The 20,193-nt window shown below is 32.4% G+C and overlaps 2 protein-coding genes across 4 annotated transcripts; one reads left to right on the top strand and one right to left on the bottom strand.

The window, feature by feature from the left end:
* Positions 1-11,008: 11,008 nt before the first annotated feature.
* On the bottom strand, positions 11,009-13,195 carry LOC109190322 (F-box/LRR-repeat protein 14). The gene is made up of 2 exons (XM_019340815.1): positions 13,088-13,195; positions 11,009-12,771 (listed from the first exon to the last, which is right to left on the bottom strand). The coding sequence occupies exon 2, from the start codon at positions 12,631-12,633 to the stop codon at positions 11,230-11,232; it is 1,404 nt and encodes a 467-aa protein (XP_019196360.1). The 5' UTR covers positions 12,634-12,771; positions 13,088-13,195; the 3' UTR covers positions 11,009-11,229.
* A 1,425-nt stretch (positions 13,196-14,620) lies between these two features.
* LOC109190141 (pentatricopeptide repeat-containing protein At1g80550, mitochondrial) lies at positions 14,621-17,463 on the top strand. 3 transcript variants are annotated; one of them, XM_019340670.1, is made up of 3 exons: positions 14,621-16,272; positions 16,595-16,948; positions 17,277-17,463. In XM_019340670.1, exon 1 carries the CDS (start codon positions 14,691-14,693, stop codon positions 16,128-16,130), a length of 1,440 nt encoding a protein of 479 aa, XP_019196215.1. In that variant the 5' UTR covers positions 14,621-14,690; the 3' UTR covers positions 16,131-16,272; positions 16,595-16,948; positions 17,277-17,463. The 3 variants fall into 3 exon arrangements, with proteins under 3 accessions (XP_019196215.1, XP_019196156.1, XP_019196289.1); XM_019340611.1 differs by lacking the exon at positions 17,277-17,463 and having other exon boundaries at positions 14,621-16,122; positions 16,210-16,272; positions 16,595-17,107; XM_019340744.1 differs by lacking the exon at positions 17,277-17,463 and having other exon boundaries at positions 16,639-17,107.
* The last annotated feature ends 2,730 nt before the right edge of the window (positions 17,464-20,193 follow it).

The following is a 20,193-nucleotide window of genomic DNA, read 5'->3' as shown; positions in this document are numbered from 1 at the left end:
ATTGGTCCGAGTGCTTAGGAAATATAAGCAAGCTATAGGTTGGACTATAGCTGACATTAAGGGGTTGAGCCCTTCTACTTGTATGCACCGGATATTGTTAGAAGATGAGTGTAAGCCTTCTAAACAGGCCCAACGCCGATTGAACCCACCCATGATGGAAGTGGTTAAAAAAGAAATATTGAAACTTCTTGATGCAGGTATAATCTATCCAATCTCAGATAGCAAGTGGGTAAGTCCTGTGCACGTTGTCCCAAAGAAAACAGGTATAACAGTGATAGAAAATGATAATGGTGAGTTGGTGACCACTCGTATTCAAAATGGGTGGCGAATGTGTGTAGATTACAGAAAATTAAATGCCTCAGCTAGAAAAGATCATTTCCCACTCCCTTTTATTGATCAAATGCTTGAACGTTTAGCAGGTCGTTCCCATTATTGTTGCCTGGATGGTTTTTTCAGGTTTTCATCAGATTCCAGTTGCACCTGGAGACCAAGAAAAAACGACTTTCACCTGCCCATTTGGCACCTTTGCATTCCGGTGGATGCCATTTGGTCTTTGCAATGCTCCTGCTACATTTCAAAGGTGTATGGTTAGTATCTTTTCAGATTTTGTAGAGATTTTTATAGAGGTATTCATGGATGACTTTACAGTCTATGGTGATTCTTTTGATGCCTGTTTAGCTAACCTCACTAAAGTGCTTGAACGATGTATTGAAAAAAAACCTTATTTTAAATTTTGAAAAATGTCACTTCATGGTTGATCAGGGTATTATTTTGGGGCATGTGGTATCTTCTGAAGGGATTGAAGTGGATAGAGCTAAGGTAGAAGTTATTAAATCTTTGCCTTACCCTGCTAGTGTGCGGGAGATTCGTTCTTTTCTTGGTCATGCAGGTTTCTATAGGAGATTTATGAAGGATTTTTCAAAAATTAGCAATCCATTGTGTCGATTGTTGCAAAAAGATGTGACATTTGAGTTCGATGAAGCATGCAAAGATTCTTTTGATACGCTAAAAGATATGTTAACATCTGCACCAATAATTCAGCCACCGAATTGGGATCTTCCATTCGAACTTATGTGTGATGCCAGCAATCATGCAGTTGGCGCTGTACTAGGCCAAAAAGTTGGAAGAGCTTCACATGTTATTTATTATGCTTCAAGAACACTTGATAGTGCACAAAGCAATTATACCACAACAGAAAAAGAACTTTTAGCTATTGTATTTGCTTTAGAAAAATTCCGTTCATATTTGCTTGGTACTAAAGTGATTGTTTATTCTGACCATGCAGCTCTTAAGTACTTGCTTTCAAAGAAAGAAGCTAAGCCCAGACTCATTCAGTGGATGCTCTTACTACAAGAGTTTAACCTGGAGATACGAGATAAAAAGGGTGCAGAAAATTTAGTTGCTGATCATCTTAGTAGGATGTTAAGAATAAGTGTGGGGAGGGGACTATTATTCATGATTTAATTCTTCCCTACTAATAAATTTTTCAAAAAATATAATATTTTTACTAAAATTCATAACATAATTGAATAATTGGTCTTGCATATTATGATTATTTAATTTAGTATTTTGTTTTATATGGCGGTGGCTAAACTAAGCAAGCATGAACCTGTGAGATGTTGAGCTTTTGACTGACACTTCAGTCTAATTGTTTTGTTCTTGTGTGATATCTTCCATGGATTTGTCTCTCTAGAACTTGCCTTGATTCTCTTTAAAGCTAATTTGATTCATGCATGATTTTAATATGATTAAGGCCATCTTTGATTTTTAGCCTCACTAACCAAATAGCCTATTCATACCATGATTGATTTATCCTTTGTTAGTCACTTTGAGCCTTTTTAACCATGTTTTTTTTTTTTTTGCTATGGAACCACATTATAATTAAGCCTCATACCTGAAATTGATTTCCTTAACCTTGCCTAAAGGACTAGGGGAGCTTTGATTGGGTAAATGCATAAAGAGTGAGTGTGGGGAAAGATGTTTGGCGAAATGTCTATTAGTGGAAATAATGACTTTGTCATTTTATGAGCTTTTTGGTTGGTATTTTCAAAAAAAAAAAAAAAGAGAGAAAAAATAGTAGAATAAAGAAATTGAAGAATGCATGGGTGATGAACAAAGTGTATGTTACTTGTTGTTGAAGCAGAAATGAAGGAAAATTATATATAATGATTCTTCAAAAATGAAAAAGAATAAAAAAAATGAAAAGAAGAAAGGAAAGAAAAGAAAAAAGAGAAAAAGTGACAGTACGGAAGAAAAAAAAGGAAAAAAGAATTATTATTATTTTGTTGTTATAATTATTTTTCATGTTGAATAAACTGTGAATAGTTTATGGTTTTGTGGGATGTGATTTTTATAAAAATAACAAAAGAGATTTGGTTCACTTGGTCTTTATTTTGAATTATTAGTTCATTCAATCATGCTCCTCTAAGTTTTTAAGGCTTTTTGAACTATTTCCTAAATGATTCCTACCCTTTACCCTAGCCCCATTACAACCATGAAAAAGTTCTTATGATTTGATCATCCATGTTATCTTGTAGTAGAGAATGAGAAGATATGCAAGCCTATGGTAGAGCATTTCTATAGGAATTGATTTGAGTGAAATTTATACACACACCCTTCAAACACTTGTGCGTTATGAGTGATATTCCCGTGAGGGCTTGGTTATTTAGTTCACTCCATTTTCAAATAAATTGCTAGCTAATTATATTTATAATGTGTTAGAGACTAATGTGCATGAAGTGTTATGAGTTTTTATATATTTAAGTTTTATTGAATAATATTTTTACTTGAGGACAAGCAAATGATTAGTGTGGGGAATTTTGATAAGTACAATTTATATCTTTTATTTAGATTAGTTTTTATAATAAATTAATTTTATTTATTTAACATTATACTTATTTTAAACTTTAATTTATATTTTGTATTAATATATTAATTACTTGAATAATAAGTTTACAGATTATTTTAGGCCATTAAGAATAAAAATATTACATTTGTTAATTAAAGTGGACTCTTTACTTTTCTTTTGACCCAACCGAAATTTATTTGTTTATTTTATTGTTAAGTCCAAGTTCAATTTTAACATTCTTTTATGCTTTTTCTTAAATTAAATTGGTATGTTTAATCTTACATAGACTTTAGAAGGCTTCAGCGACTACGGCGACTTCTACGTGTTTCGTCCACGATCTGCTGCAACGTGGATTTCAATGGACGACTGCAACGTCCGTGAACTGCTGCGTAATGAGTACTTCGTCCGCAACTCCATAGGCTATTGTGATGAAGGATTCCACGGTTGAGGCAGCTTCTACGAACAACATCCACAAATTCCTACGAAGTGAATTAGAGGTTGGAGCTTGTCTTACTGGTTTTCTATGGTTTCTTAGAAATTAGAAAATAGATATTATTTATTTTCTAGGTTCTATATGGTTGAAAGACATTGATTTTATTTGTGGATGTTAGGGAAAGTAGGGTTGTTTTGAGATGATTAGGGATCCTGAATTAGTATAAATAGGGATGAGTTTTTCAGTAAAGGAAGTCAGTTTTTTGTTCAGAATCACTTTATTTTTACTGTAAACACTCTCTGCAATGTACTGCTGAGTTCGAATTTTCCAATTCAAGGATTATTGAAGTTTGATTCTACAAGACCAGTGAGATTTATTTAGCTTAATTTTATTATCTGCACTTTATTATTTATATATCTCCTGTTATCTGAGTTTAAATTATTGCTTGATTAATTGTTGCAAAGGGCCCATTGTTCAATTGTCAAGTTATTATATTGCTAATTAGAACTTTGAATCCGTAATTGTTTAAGTGTTCTAAAGCTAGTAGCAAATAACATAGTTGATTATAAATTAGATTTTCAATCTTATGTTATGAAGATATATAATCTAGTTTAAATGAACCATGCTTTTGAGTTTGTTGGCTAGAATTGGTAATCTTTCTAATTCTTTTAATGTTGTTAGTAAATTAAGTCCTAAGAGCTTGTTTAGGATTGTTTATTAGCTAGGGAAGTGATCAAAGAGCTTGTTTTGATTATCGACAAAGTAAGGAAAGATAGGTTGTTAGAGCTTGTTAATAACCATAACCAATTTGGTAAAGCATAAAGTAATTATTTCTTGGAAATCGATGATCTGTCTTGTTAGAATTGAATTGATATTATTCATTGAGTTGGATACTAGTTGATATTGATTATTTAATATTTTGTATTGTTTGCCTTTTTATTGTTGCTATTTAAATCCCAATTCCCATCTCATTCTTTATTGAATCTTTGATTAAAAATAAGTCTGACCAATCTCTGTGGGTACGACCTTACTCATCACTATTGCAAATTATAGAGTAAGTAATTTATTATTTGTTGGTTTCGACACCCATCATGTAACTATAGATATTGTATTGACCATAATGCAATCAAAGTAAACTTGATCAATATATTAAAAGACTTCATCATCACTACCAAAATGAAATGTTTCATACAACTTTGTAATGACTAAAGACAACGAAACTAATTATAACAAATAGCCATAGTACGTAATGTATCTGCTGGCTAGCTATTTTGCCTCTAAGTCTTTTGCATTTGAACTAATTTTGCCTAAGTCTTGCAAAAAATAGTGGTGTGCTCAAATAGTCAAACCCCTGCTTATCATCTCACTTTCAGCTTCGAAATCACAAGCCCCTGTCTGTTGATGGCCAAACATCAAATGATGACACCTGGAAAGTCAACCATTTCTCCACTTCCATTTTGGTTCATTAGCACAGATTTAATAAATATGCCTCAATAATATTCTGTACTACAATTCAAGGAATTTAACTTGAGAAGGTTGTGGCCAAGTCATAAAAGCACAACCAAACAAGAGAAACTGAAAGAAATAAAACAATAGTGTTGAACTTGAGAAGCAATATCACTTAAATCTAAAAAACATCAGGTTTGGAAGTATACATATGTTCTTTTTATACATTAAGGTACAAGAAAACCAAATTCACTAATAAAACATTGAAGATGGATATTTGGAAGGCCAATGAGGCCAGGTAAATAGTTCAGCATAAGCTCAAAGGATGGAGGAATCATATCAGAATTATCAAAATGCAGTAAGTTAATTTTCTTTGGTGTGCGACATTTTACTAAATTATTTCGTAACATTTTATTTCTCTTTATTCACTTCAACAATGTCATTAGTCATATAGCTTTAAATTGTTAGTACAAATAGGAACACATCAAGATTTAGACAATAGGAACATGAATGTGAAGTCCACTGTTAACACAACAAAACTTGGAAATAGCAGTGCTTTAAGACCAACAAAAATACAAGAAAACTTACAATTTTGCGCTGCTGCTGTACCACCACAAAGAGGCAAACATATCTAATCTACGTTCTTCCTGCAAACAAGAAACAAAATGGAAAGAGAACAGTTAGATTTTGATTAATTAGAAGGACAATCAGAAGGACAAAAAACAGAAAATGGAAATACTACAACTTGAAGTATAGATTAATTACAAGACAAGCCTTGCCGGAGTACAATAAAGCAAACTCGAAACCTTAATTGTGATTGAACTTAGCTTGGTGAAGAAGAACCAGTTTCTCTTCAAAAAATCAGACATAAAAATAAAAGACAATTTACAGAGAGCTGCAGATCCCTTTCATCCTCATTTCTATAAGGCCAAAATAACCCTTTTTTAGCTTTCATACAAAAGGGAGACTGCAGTTCAGAAAATATTTAGTAAAAAAGTAATTAAAAAATAATAATAAAAAAAAGAACTAGCACTTTACATCAAATAATTGCTTCGCAATTCTGTTTAAACGAACTTCATCACGAGCTTGCTGAAGCCAGAAAACTAAAGAGCTTTTCTTTCCATGTTTCCAGTGGTGGACTTCAGCAATCTGTGTTGTGGGATAACACATTTCAATTATGAAATTAAAGTATTAAAGCACATACACAAGTTTAGTTAGTATTTGCAATGCTGATACTCTTCCACACAATTGCCTCTATGTAAACTGCCTACATTACTTATCCATTATCCATTATCCATAAAAAGATCAAAGTAGCATGACAAAAAATCTTTATGCATAATCTCAAATCACAACCATTAAAAATTTATGGTTGATAGTCAGTATGATCAGCTAGTGAAGAGTCACCCAAAGCTTGTGCCCAACTAAGAAGTAACAATCCAAACCCGTTTTTTGCTTTCTTTTTCCCGTCCATCCGTCATTACTGTACTGTTTATTATCTCACCGCCACCGCAAATGCATGCCTAAGTGCCTAACCCATAAAGCAAGCTAAGCTATCAGTCTATCACTTTTAGCCTTAAAATTCACAAGATAAATAGATAATGCAAGCAAAGAACAGGAAAACCATCATTATGAATGAAAAAAAAAAAAAAAAGAAAAAAGAAGAAGACTAACCTGCTGTTGAAGTCCTCACTGCCGGTGTCGAAGCAAGTATTTCTTTTTTCTTTCTAGTTTCACACAATACATTCAATCACATGATCACAAAACCATAATCATCAAAAGCTATTGAAATGCTTACCGAAAAATAGAGAAACAACAATCTATAAAAAAACAAAAAAACAAAAAAAAAAAACAAAACAAAACAAAAAAATAAAAAATCACAATAGTAGCTACACATTTAGAATAAAAATTCTTCATAATTTTGTAAATGATTACTAAAACAAGGCAAAGTAAACCAAAATTTTCATTGGCCACACAAGCAGCAAATCAACATATAATGAACCAAAAAGTATATATTCATATCATTAATCAATTTAGGTAATTTAGACATTAAATCAACATTAGGAAATTTAGGCTACTAGAATACTAAAATTTAGATTAACAATGAATACAACGTACAGGGCCAAAATTGAGTATATATAATGAATATTCAAAGATTATACAGAAACTGATAAAAATTGGGAAAATATACATCACATATTCAAATATATGAACAATATACAAAGAATACATTAAAAATGTTGAAGATTGAAAATATAGCGAATTAGGGATTTATCATTTATGGAACTAGTTTTTGCCCCGTGCAATGCACGACATAAAATTTAAATAACTTTAATATTAATAATATTTTAAAAACAATAAAATAAAATATTAATCATGAAATTAAAACTTATTCTGAAAAGTAATTTTCTTTAACAATACTAAATTGGTTTTTATATCGAACATCACATATTGTTAGCATATATTATAAAGAATTGTGTTATAACATACCACATGAGATTTAAAAAGTGTACATTAAAATAATTTTATATATATACACACACACACACACATTTTTATAAAAAAAAAATTTAAATTAGAAAATCAAACAATATACAATAAAAAAATTATGAAATTAAATTTTCTTATATATAAAAACATTTATTAATATGATTTGCAATTAAAGCCTATAGTACATATACTTGACAATATATAAATAAAAAATACAGTATCATCATCATACATTGGAACTAACTACGAAAATCTTTTCTTAAACATTGCTTAATAATAATAATTATATACGTACAACATATATAAACCTAAACTAAATATGAAATATTTCATGACATGAAAGAAAAAATAAAACCTGTAATTCTAAGCCCAATAAACATTTAATTATCTATCAATATAACCCAGTTACGTTGCATTTCAGCCCAATACCCAAGCCCATTAACCCAATTATAAAACCTCATTACCAAACCCTAATCCATATTTTTTGACAATTGCGCTTCCGTCTACTCTGTTCCGTTCGTCATTCTCTCTAAAATGTTCATTGACTTACGCGAACCTTCTTTGTTTCCGGCGTCTTGACACACTCGATTTTAAATCGTCGCACGTCCCAGTAATCCACTGCTAAAAAACTTTTCAGATAATCTGATCGTAGCTTTTGGCCGTTGTGGAATTGCTTTCTTCCCCAAATGCCGATCTGAAAAATCGGGTGACTGAAGCAAATCTAAAACAAACTAATAAATACAGTATCATCTTCAGGTAAAACTTATTGTTTAAAACGAAATTAAGAAATAAATCATATTTTCTAATTACTTAATATCAGTTCAATAATTATTTGTTTAAACTTATTCGTCTCTCCAATATTATTGTTCATGCAACTGATTTCAATTTTTAAAAACATTTTTTCAATTTAGTAACTGATTTAGTAACTTTTTCAACAAAAAATTTCCCTCTCAAAACTATATTAGAATGAACAATTAAATTGTTGTCGATCAACAAAATTGTAAGAATAAAAAAAGAGGTTAATCTTATTTTTTAAAATTGGATACTCTATTTTTTTTCCAGTAAACAATAAATTAATTTATATAATAAAATGTTAACTTAAAAATACTGGAATGTATTACCTGCTTCATCATTAAATAACAATAATTGTAGATTAACATGTATTGAAAATAGATAAGTATGATGCATTATATACCTTAAAATGATGCAATTTCATTTAATTGGTATTTTAATACCTTAAAATGATGCAATTTCATTTAGGCGGGAAATTGATTGGCAAAAAACATTTTGCTATTATATAGAGTAAGATAAGATAAGATTAGGGTCAAAGAATAATGTTAAAATTCGTTAAAACCTGAACATTTGCGAGTTGTTGCCGATTTGCTGGAGACGCAGAGTGCTGGATGACTGGACGACGGTCGAACGGTGCTCCGTAAAAATCCAAGATGTTTGAGTCGCTGAGAAGCTGGGATGACCGGATGAGCAGAGAAGATTAGCGGGGCGTGGCTGCGGTAGTTCATAGTCGCAAAGGAGCCCATGAGGAAGTCATGAATTAAGGTAGAAAAATGAAGATGAATGAAAATGACAATGAAGATGAGTGAAGTACTCACAATCGCATCTTGGAGACGACAGAGGATGAGGGAGCCAGCAGCTGCGAATCTCTTTTGTTTAATTTTATGCAAAAGGGCGCCCAAAAACAAAGTTTTGGTGGAAATTAAATTTTAGTGAAATATACCAATAGTGAGAGTAACAGCATCTTATTTATCAGCAGTGAGAGTATATTTTTAAAATAAATATAAAATTAAAATTTCGTCACTAAATCATACACTTTTAGCTAGAGTAATTTTTAACCCTCACAAAAACTATGTAAATAATACATTTAGTGAGGAATTTTTCTACCCGTCACTAATTTTTTGTAACTAAAAGTTGTCTTTCTTGTAGTATATATATATATATATATATATATATAATAGCTATATGTGTTAATTTGTGAGATTTATAGTTTGTTACGCATTAATACGTATAATCTGCATTAATTTGTGTGATTTATAATATGTTATATGTGATAATAATTATTTAAGTGGATTTATTAATTGACATAAAATATATTTTGTAATTTAGTCGTGTCAAATATTTTTTTTAAGTTAAACACTTGTGTGAGACCGTCTCATCGTGAGACGGGTCGAGATAAGATGAAAATATAATACTTATACACGCAAATGTCATATTTATATACTCAAATGTAATACTAATCGGAAATTAAAAAAAAAAATTGTTACTTATAAAGGTAAATGTAATACTTTAAATTTTGAGTTAAAAATATTATATTTCTCCTCAAAAGTATTATATTTTCCCTTATAAGGGGCGCTTGCCAACATTACTTATTATGGAAAATGTAATATTTTTGATGGAAAATATATACTTTTATATTAAATGCAAAAGTATTACATTTTTTCTTATAAGTAAAAAAAAAAAAAAAATCCTGATTAGTATTATATTTGAGCATATACGTATGACATTTGCGCATATAAGTAAGACATTTGCATGTTGATTCAATCCGACCCGACCCGTCTTACAAATAATGATCCATGAGACGTCTCACACAAATGTGACCGGAACGCTATGCTGTGAGCACGTGCCCACCTTCACAATTCTATATCCATAATTTCTATACTGTAGATTCATAAAATTTATACTTTACATTCATAATTTCTATACAGTAAATTCATAATTTCTATATCATAATATATGTACGGTAGATTCATAATTTCTCTGTACTGTAGATTCATAATTTCTGTACTATAAATTCATAATTTCTGAACTGTATAGTTATCAATTATGAACATATAGTTCTCTGATTTGTGAAAACAGAATTCAACAATTGGAAAGTATAAATTTTATAAATCTACAGTATAAAAATTATGGATCTACAGTATAGAAATTAGAGATGACTGGTTTATAACGTATTTATATTTTTATAGCATTTTTAAAGTGCTTTAAAATTTCGCCCCCTGTCAATTATATTTATGGCTCCGACCCTTGCAAACAAGACAATAGTTTATGTATATTTGTAATAAATTAGTTTTTTTCTTTTATTTACATTAGGTTTCTTATCTTATGCTAGATTAATCATAAGTTTAAAGAACCTCTATCATAAGGCACGGGAAGAAGTAAAAAGTGTTAAAAAAATAATTTTTGTGATATAGTTAGACTTGTGTTGGTATGTGAGAGAGAGAGAGAGAGAGAGAGAAATTTCATTTTAGTCAAAAAAATACTCCGTAATAATTATTATTTTTGCTTGAAAGAGAGAGAGAGAGAAATTTCATTTTAGTCAAAAAAATACTCCGTAATAATTATTATTTTTGCTTGAAATGATGAGGAATTTTACTAATAAAGAATGAAGGTAGGAAGTGTTGAAAGAATAATGAGTAGGAAGAAAAATAGGCGTGGACCAATTATACAACTAAAGTGAGATGGAAAAGACAATATTATCCACACTGAAAAAGAGGAAAAAAAATTTCTAGTTAAAATGGGGAATGCATCAAAAGGATCAAATTCGCTAAGAAAGTAATAGTCGTGGACCAATTCTACAACTAAAGTGAGATGGAAAAGACAATATTATCCACACTGAAAAAGAGGAAAAAAAATTTCCAGTTAAACGGAGAATGGAGAATGCATCAGAAGGATCAAATTCGCTAAGAAAGTAATAGTCGTGGACCAATTCTACAAGTTTTGAAAGTCGTGGATCAAAGTTGATAGTGACACCATAATTGTGGGACCAAAAGCACAAAAAATTATAAACAAAAGTAATAACTTATGTTGTACTGGTAACATACATTATTGTTTTCCTATGCCCTGCTAACACAAAACACTTCAAAGTTTGAACAAATGGGAATGAAACATCATAGATAACAATGTAGGTAAAGACTATACTACAAGACTTATTGCTTCATTTTACACACAGAACAATAAATTTGGAGATTGAAAGGATTCAAAACATACCATTTACAATTGCTCAAAACATCCAAGACAGGTCTTGCTTGAAGGTAACTGATTTTGCAGCCCTTTGAGTTCCCCTCTCTGATATTTGCGGGCAGTCTTCCACGATCAACACTTGGAGCTTTTGTGATCCGATGAGAGGCTTTAGTCCTTCGTCGGTGACTCCTAAGCACTTGCTGAGACGTAGGATGCACAAACGGGGGATTTGGGCTACAAGCTGCAAGCCCTCGTCTGTGATCTCTTGGCACCTTACAAGCTCTAGAATTCGAAGATGTTGTGCGGTAGATAGCACTTCCATTCCAGTGTCGTTAAAAGAATATGCGTGATCAAGGGCGAGTTCCCTTATAGGACACATCTGTATCAGCTTGAGAATTCCATCCAGCGAAAACGATGAAAATGAGGGGAACTCTCCATCGGAGAAAGATAGCTTGACTGATTCAAGATGAGAGCATTTTTGAGCCACTGCCCGGAGACTATCGTCTGTTAGTCTCAGCGGATTGTTCACCAGAAGAGGTAGCGAGAAATCTAAGGGGACGCGGAGAGATATAGACCGCAGTTTCCTTGATTTATGGGCCAAACACATAATATCGCTGTCCCTCACCCCCAAGCACATGTCCAAATGGATCCTCTCTAAATTCTTACAGTTCCCCAAAAGGCAGGCGAGCCCTCGTCCAGGGCTGATGATACAATTAACCAAGCTTAATTCTATCATGCTATCACAGGGGATCCATTGCTTTTGCCACCGGTCCACGGCTAAAGGATCATGAACTTTCATATACCGATAGTTAGCATCGACTTCAAACTGCAGTCTCTTTAAATTTTTCCAACCCGGCCCTAGCTTAATCAAATCGCCTTCTCCAATTGCCCGGCAATTCTTAATGCAGAGGTCCTGGATCTTTCCCAGTTTGCCAAGATACTCCAGCCACTCGACACTACTAACATTAAGACACCGAATCAGGTGTAGCATAACCAGATTCTTGCATCCCACGACAAGAGATAATATGCCACAACCAGTTATTCTGGGGGTAAAATTCAACTTCAATGATGCAAGTTTCGAGCATGAAGCGAGGTGTCCTAGACCAGCATCAGTGACGAAAGTACAGTAACTTAAGGTGAGATTTCTTAAGGACGGGCAGCTACTAGAGAGAATGAGAAGCCCTCCATCATCCAATTGCTTACCCAATTTGGACATCCAACCAGAGTACACAATTTCCACCGTCTCCAAGTTGGAAAATCTGTGGCAAAGGGCAACCAAGGCATCATGCACAGGGACCAATCCACAACCAAGCCGTATAGATTTCCGCTGAGCATTATCCAATTTATGTAGGCGTTTACAAGTTAGGGATACCGAATTTTTATCCCCAATTCTCATCATCTTGCTCAATACCTCGCCAACCAGTTCATCAGGCAAATCATCCATCTAGACTCTACTTCTTCAATTCTCTTCAGAGTTCAGTCTACAATGGAAACTTCTACAAATACTAACTTCCGGAATCAAAATTTTAACCTCAAATAATATTTTCCCTCCATAAATCCGAATGCCCACCAACATTTGATGCTTGAGGAATTCAAAAACAAGCACAAAATCAGAAATTACATTGATACGGAGTATTATCTAAAAATTCTCATTTTTAAGAATGAGAACAGCACAGAGGAACCCAACCAAAAAAAAAATCCAACCAATTCAACAAACAAATTAAACAGATTCATACAGGTTTGAGTGTAGATATGTAAGAAAAAGTTTCGATCAAAGAATCAAATTTATAACACCAAATGAACAACCAGTCAAAAATGAATCGAACAGCAAGAACATTACATAATAGTTGAAAAATAGGATCGAAAAATGAAAAAGAAAAGGAAACGTCTGATTCTACCTGGAAATAATCTGTGTAGCAAGGAATGAGCCTCTTGATGATTGAGGAAACACTTCACCGTACGTTTCTTCTAAATTCGAGAGATCTGTATTTGATAAGTACGTACAAGAAGGGAGACAAAATATCTATAAAAAAAAATATGATATTTTAGTGGGCCTTTTTGGGCTTTTAGATTTGAGTCTGTCCGAGTGGCAAATTATTCTATGGATCTGGATCCACCTTGCAAGGTGAACTCAAATACAAAAATACACAATTTATATATTGAATGTTCATAATTCAAATTGTCAACATTTAGTATGTAAATTATGTATTTTGGATTAGGATCTACCTTGCAAGGTAGATCCCCGGATTAGGATCTACCTTGCAATGTAGATCCCCGTTCCATTGTATAACTACTTTTAAGTAATTTAGATTGATTTTTTTTTTTTTTTGTGATCTTTTATTGATTAGGGTTACAAAAGTGAGTTTGTTCAAAAATCATTATTCTATGGACTATGAAAATATGTGAACCATAAATAAAAAATATATTATTTGAAAGTACATCAGTACTAAAAGTTTAAAAATACATTATTTTATATACTATTAAATATGCATTCAATACACAAATAATGTATTTTTAATATATTAAAAATGTACATTGTATTCATGATTCACAGAAGAATTTGTCTTTGTCCAGTGTATGAATAATGGCAAATTATGCTCTGGAGCCGTGCCCACCTTGCAAGGTGGGCACAGTTCCACAACGGCATCGTTTTCGTTGAAGACAACGCTGTTCTAATTATAAAAAAATTGTTTTTCACTTGCCGTTAACGACGTTTCTCTCTTCGCAATTGTACAGTTTAGAAATTATGAATCTACTGTATTTAAATTATGAATCTAAAGTATAAAAATTATGAATCTACAGTATTAGGTTTGTGAATATGTGATAGAGCTATATGTCATAATTTTATAAGTATATGTTCATAATTATAGAGTTATATGTTCATAATTTGTGATGTTCATATTCCCAATTGTTTGAACTATGTATTCACAAATCACAGAACTATATGTCATAATTTGATAACTATACAATTTAGAAATTATGAATTTACAGTACAGAAATTATGAATCTACAGTACAGATATTATGAATCCGCAGTATATAAATTATGAATCTACTGCATAGAAATTATGAATTTACTGTATTTAAATTATGAATTTACAGTTTATTAATTATGAATCTACAGTATCGAAATTATGAATCTACACTATAGAAATTATAGAGGATAACGGTGCCACTAACAACACTGTGTTACTCAACCACATAAAAACGGCATCGTTTGGAATTGCACTCACCTTGCAAGGTGGACACGATTCCACAACATAACGATCCATGAATAATAGCTGTGTATTTTTTTGTCACTTAAAAGAATTGAATATTTTTAGTGGGCCTATATTGACCTTTTGATCGAAAGTAGGCCCTACTACATATGGGCTGTTAAATATCACGACACGGCCCATATTTTTTTTTCTACAATCTATTATTAAACGATCAAGCGAGCCTCCGGCACTCAATCTCTTCCGGCTCTGATTCCGTCGCCGCCGACCATTTTTGTGCAGTTGCCATGAAAAGAGTGTTTTCTTCCGTCGCCTCTTGCAATTCTCCATTCTTTCCGACTTCTCTGATTAGCTCTCAGCTCCAAGCTTTAATTCTCTACCACACTTCCCCGGTAAAAAATCAATCTTTTCACCGGAAATCCATAAATCCATCTGTAGCTCCTAATGAAGACGCCCCGAGTTCAAAACCAAAACCTGATCAATTGGCCACTTCACATCGAAATTCCATTGATTTTGATCCAACACTAGTCTTGGAAACTCTGTCCTGCTACAGTAATGACTGGAAAAAAGCGTTGGAGTTCTTCAACTGGGTGGAATTGCAATGCGGGTTCGAACATACAACCCAGACCTACAATCAGATCATTGATGTTCTAGGTAAGTTTTTTGAGTTCGGTATAGCTTGGAATCTTATCTATAAAATGAGAAATTCCTTGTCTTCCAAGCCTGATCATACTACGTTTAGGATTATGTTCGTGCGTTATGTTAGAGCTCACCTTGTTAATGAAGCAATTGATGCGTTTGATAAATTAGAGGAGTTTAATTTAAAAGGTAGTGTTTCATTCTCGAATTTGGTTGATGCTTTGTGCGAGTATAAACATGTGATAGAGGCTCAAGAATTGTGTTTTGGGAACGGTATAGTGAATGAGAGATTTTCATGTTTTAGTGTGGATTTGAAAATTTATAACATGATTCTTCGAGGGTTTTATAAAATGAGTTGGTGGGGAAAGTGTAGGGAATTTTGGGAAGAAATGGATAGGAGGGGTGTGGAAAAAGATCTGTTTTCGTATTCCATTTATATGGATGTGCAATGCAAGAGTGGGAAGCCATGGAAAGCTGTGAAGTTGTTCAAAGAAATGAAGAAGAAAGGTATCAAGTTGGATGTGGTGGCATATAATACGGCCATTCGAGCTGTTGGGATTTCAGATGGAGTTGATGTTGCAGTTAAACTTTTCCAAGAGATGATTGAATTGGGTTGTACACCCAGTGTGGTGACTTTTAACACGATTCTAAAGTTTTTGTGTGAAAATATGAGGTATAAGGAGGCATACAAGGTGCTGGGTATGATGTGTAAGAAGGGTTGTGAACCAAATGTTTCTACTTACCACTGCTTCTTTAGATGTCTTGAAAAGCCGAGAGATATACTCAAGTTGTTTGATAGGATGATTGAAAGAGGAGTTCAACCACGGATGGATACGTATGTGATGCTTATGAGTAAGTTTGGTAGATGGGGTTTTCTTCGACCAGTTTTAAGCTTTTGGAAAAAGATGCAAGAACATGGGTTGAGTCCAGATGAATCTGCTTACCATGCCTTAATTGATGCTTTGGTGCAAAAGGGTATGGTCGATATGGCTCACAAGTATGATGAAGAGATGTTAGCGAAGGGGCTTTCACCCAAGCCAAGGGTAGAACTAGGGACTAAGATGACGAGCATAAATAGAGGTGGTTGAATTGACATGTTCTGGTTCATGTGAAGTGTAGTCAAGACTTGTGGTGTAACACTCTAACCATTATCTGCTCATCTCGCCCAAACATAGATACTGTTGATGGAAGAGGCGCTCAAATTTCACTTCTCTTCTGGATAAGTATCAGGTGCTTGGATTTACCGATTGTAATTGTAGTTTTCAGAATTTTCTAATTACATTCTCAAATCTCTTTTAAATTTGTGAAAAGTCTATCGTTTTATTTTCTTGAAATACTTGTGAAATTTGGGAATGAAACATTATGTAATTGTCTACAGCTAGAACTGCATTAATTAAATCAAGAAAGCAGATAGATACATATAGAGGATTTAACTATGCATTCAACTTATGAGCTGAATACTTAAATTTTATTGTCCTTGAATCCTTGACCATGTAAAAATAGGTCTAAGCTGTATACACTGTTTCTTACCCTAGATCACATAATTGCGCAGAGACTTGTTGAAACTGCATCATTATACTCATCAACTGATGGCAGGTACTGAGTCGGGGGCCAATAAGCACCAGAATAGTTGGTGTCAGGGTAATCATAGCGGAGAGCATGCTCAGGCAATTCCCTAGCATACGAGTCTTCAATGCTGTTGTAACCATTGCCATATCCTTGCTGAGTATAGGGAGGAGGAGATGCATATCTGTCGTAGTTGTTATACGCATAGTGAGTCATTCGTGGATCCCTGAAGGTAACTCGCACAGGCTTGGCATGTTTTCCTGATCTTGAAAGTGCCCTTAACAGAGCATTGGGTTCCACTTCACCAGCTACCTTTGCAATCCCTTGTTCAGCATCAATGGTAACAGAATATACTCCTTCACAATACTAATTTTAAGTATTTTACTTTGATTTCTGACATGTTTAGAGAACATACATACAAGTAAAAAGTTTGATAGATAGATAGTATTATAGTTTAGTGTGATATTTTACCAGAAATTGAACTCAGCACTTCCATCAACTTCATTTTGCATTCATCACATTGCACATCCACTTTCAAAACACAATCCTAGAAAAAAATAAAAAAAAAAACACGGATGTAATTTCTTGGAATGAAACCTAAAATAAAATATGATTAAGGATATGAAAAACACACAAATAGAAGATGTATGTAATGTAATCACATACAGCTACGGCTTTGGGCTCCATCCCAGAACTGTGAAAATCAATGAAAGGTTTGCAGGAGGAGGAGAAGAAGAGGGAACAGAGTGTAGGTAGGTTTTGATGATATATTTGTAAGGAAAAAATTGACTTTATTATAACATTTCCTTAATTACTACAAAAGCATGCAGTGGACGATATCTTCCATACCACTTTATAATGGCTTAAAGATTTCATAAGATAATTTTAATATGGCAGTAAATTATCAAGAAGATTACATAAGACATATATAACTTCTTTTATAAAGTGGTCAAACATCAATTGTATTAATTTCTTTTTGACATGTGTTATTACATGTTATGTTCTTGGTTTTGTCCCTTTTTGTGTACTAGTAAAGGTGTAGTTTAAATACTACACACTTCATTTTTATTATACAAAATTGTCATTATTGTATTTTTGTTAAACAAAATTATCCTAATGCCGTTATAATTTCGTTACTATTTAATTTTTTTATTTATAAATATTTTAATATTAGACATATACAAAATGGTGGTCAATAATTTACTAGTCTAAATCTAAAAACATAATAAGTGTCAATACAAGTTATGTCCTTGATTTTTGTCCCTTTTTTATATGCTAATAAATATATACATTTTGCTTTAATTGTTGTACATTCATTTGCATTGGACAAAATCACCCTTACACCGTTATAACACCGTTAGTTTTTAATATATCTACCAATCTTACCATACACCTACATCTATCATATCTTTTTCTTATTTTTAATTATCGTTTTATTAAAATTATCATATAACAATTAATTTAATTATAAATTATATTTTAATATTTTAATTAAATATTTATATGAATGTTAAATTATATATGTGTATCATATATATATATATATATATATATATAGGCGGGTTCAGGTGCGGCAGTGTCTTACGGTGCGGTTATTTCTTACCGTGTGGCAACACCAATAGTTCACCAAATATGCACCATCAACGTTAGGAAATACACCACACAAAACAGAGTAAACAGAGCCCTGCATCACCAAACACACACCATTAGGTGTGAGTAAAAACACCATACACTGTTCGGAAATACACCATTGGGGGTGGTGAGTTATATGGTGTGTTTTTTTGAGTCTGTGGTGTATTTTGTGATGTTTTATTACATTTCATTGGGGTGTGTTTTTATTACACTGTTGGTGCATATTGTTAACACTGTTGGTGTATTCTGGAATTTGACCGCACCGCCGCACCGTAAGACCCCGCCGCATATGAGCGCTCTTCTATATATATATATATATATATATATATATATATATATATATATATATATATATATAATATGTATGTATATTATTTCTGTATCCATATCAATATATCATATATGTGAGTGTTAGCTTAGTATTATTTGTAAATTATTATTATATAAAAATATAATTTATTTTTTTGTTTTGATCACTATATTATTCAAATATATGATAATTCAAAAGTATCATCACTTTAAGAAATTGCAAAACATAATTTTAACTAATTTTTTAAATTTTGTTACTTACAAATATTTTAATATTGAGCATTAGTTTTCGCGCATCGCGCGTACAAAATGCTAGTCAATGCTATAAAAGTCATTGATAAAATTTACGAGTACACTGTAAGTGTAGATTACTTGTGAATTTTAAACATTAAAAATATTACTATAAACATATAAATTAATTTTTTTTTTTGAGTACTACTAACTCTTTTACAATTCTTCTTCTTGTCCCAATATACAATAGAAGTGCTTAACCAATTTTTTCTGCCCAAAGTTAGGGACGTTTTAGTAATATTAAACATTTGAACAAATATGTCATATTTAAAAACTTTAAATAATTAATTACACTTTCCTTTTAAAAAATCTAACAATTATAATTATCACATTTTACACCTATAAAAACAATGGAGATGTAACTATGTTTAGAATCTTTATTCCTCCTTTCTGATTACTTTCTAATGATTCACCTTCAGAGCAATCTTCATATTCTCCATCTACATATGCTCCTATAATTCGGGAAAACAAATGAAGACCATCGCGGGAAGAAGCTCTCCTTGGTATACAGATTGCAGAGTCTGCAAACGTGTACAGCCCCTTGAAAGCCCAACCACAAACCTCACAAAATCGCAAAGCATAAAAAACGAATACCCTGTACATCATAATAGGTAACAAACGAATTGTATATTGCAATAATCAATGCACAAGCCGTATAATTCCAAGCATTACCAATCAAAATTTTTATGTATGTATGTAATGATCAATGCACAACCCGTATGCTTTAAAACTCATTTCAATTTTTCTTTTGAAAGTCCAACCCGTATATATGATATGATATGATATGATGTATGTATGTAATTATTATGTTAATATAATTGCATAGAATGTTTCTATGTTTCTAATTATTTTGAAAGTCCACTCGTATGTAATAAAAAAAAGGGAAAAGGGTCAAATAAGCCCCTAAACATTATACAAAGAGACAATTAGGCCCTTAAACTTTTATAAGTAACAATTAAACACATCAACTTTTGACTTTTGTGCAATTAGACCTAAAAACAGGATATTTACCTGTAATTGCAGATAACCTCTTATGTGGCATCCTACGTGTCATTTTTATTAATAAAATAATATTTAATTTTAAAATTAAAAAAAAAAACAAAAAACAAAAAAACAAAAAAAACAAAAAAACAAAAAAACACTTACCCGTCAAACTGTCAAAGGCAGCCATGGCCGGCTGCCATGGCTGCCTTCCTCCTCCTTCTTCGTCTCCAAATCTAGAGACGAAGAAGGGTCCCCTTTCCCTTCTTCGCCTCCAGATCTGGAGACGAAGAAGGAAATGATTGTTATTTAAAAAAAAAAAAAAAAAAAAAAAAGGTTGAAGCTTGAAGGCAGCCATGGCCGTCGGCCATG

This window comes from Ipomoea nil, unplaced genomic scaffold, assembly GCF_001879475.1.
Source record: "Ipomoea nil cultivar Tokyo-kokei standard unplaced genomic scaffold, Asagao_1.1 scaffold0114, whole genome shotgun sequence".
In the NCBI taxonomy this organism is placed as follows: Eukaryota; Viridiplantae; Streptophyta; class Magnoliopsida; order Solanales; family Convolvulaceae; genus Ipomoea; species Ipomoea nil.
Note: the sequence above shows the minus strand (reverse complement) of the source record. Positions and strands in the feature narration are given on the sequence as shown.

Bases quoted from the DNA above. Each gene is read 5' to 3' on its own strand.
- LOC109190141 (XM_019340670.1), top strand. From the start codon at position 14,691: ATGAAAAGAGTGTTTTCTTCCGTCGCCTCTTGCAATTCTCCATTCTTT.
- LOC109190322 (XM_019340815.1), bottom strand. From the start codon at position 12,633: ATGGATGATTTGCCTGATGAACTGGTTGGCGAGGTATTGAGCAAGATG.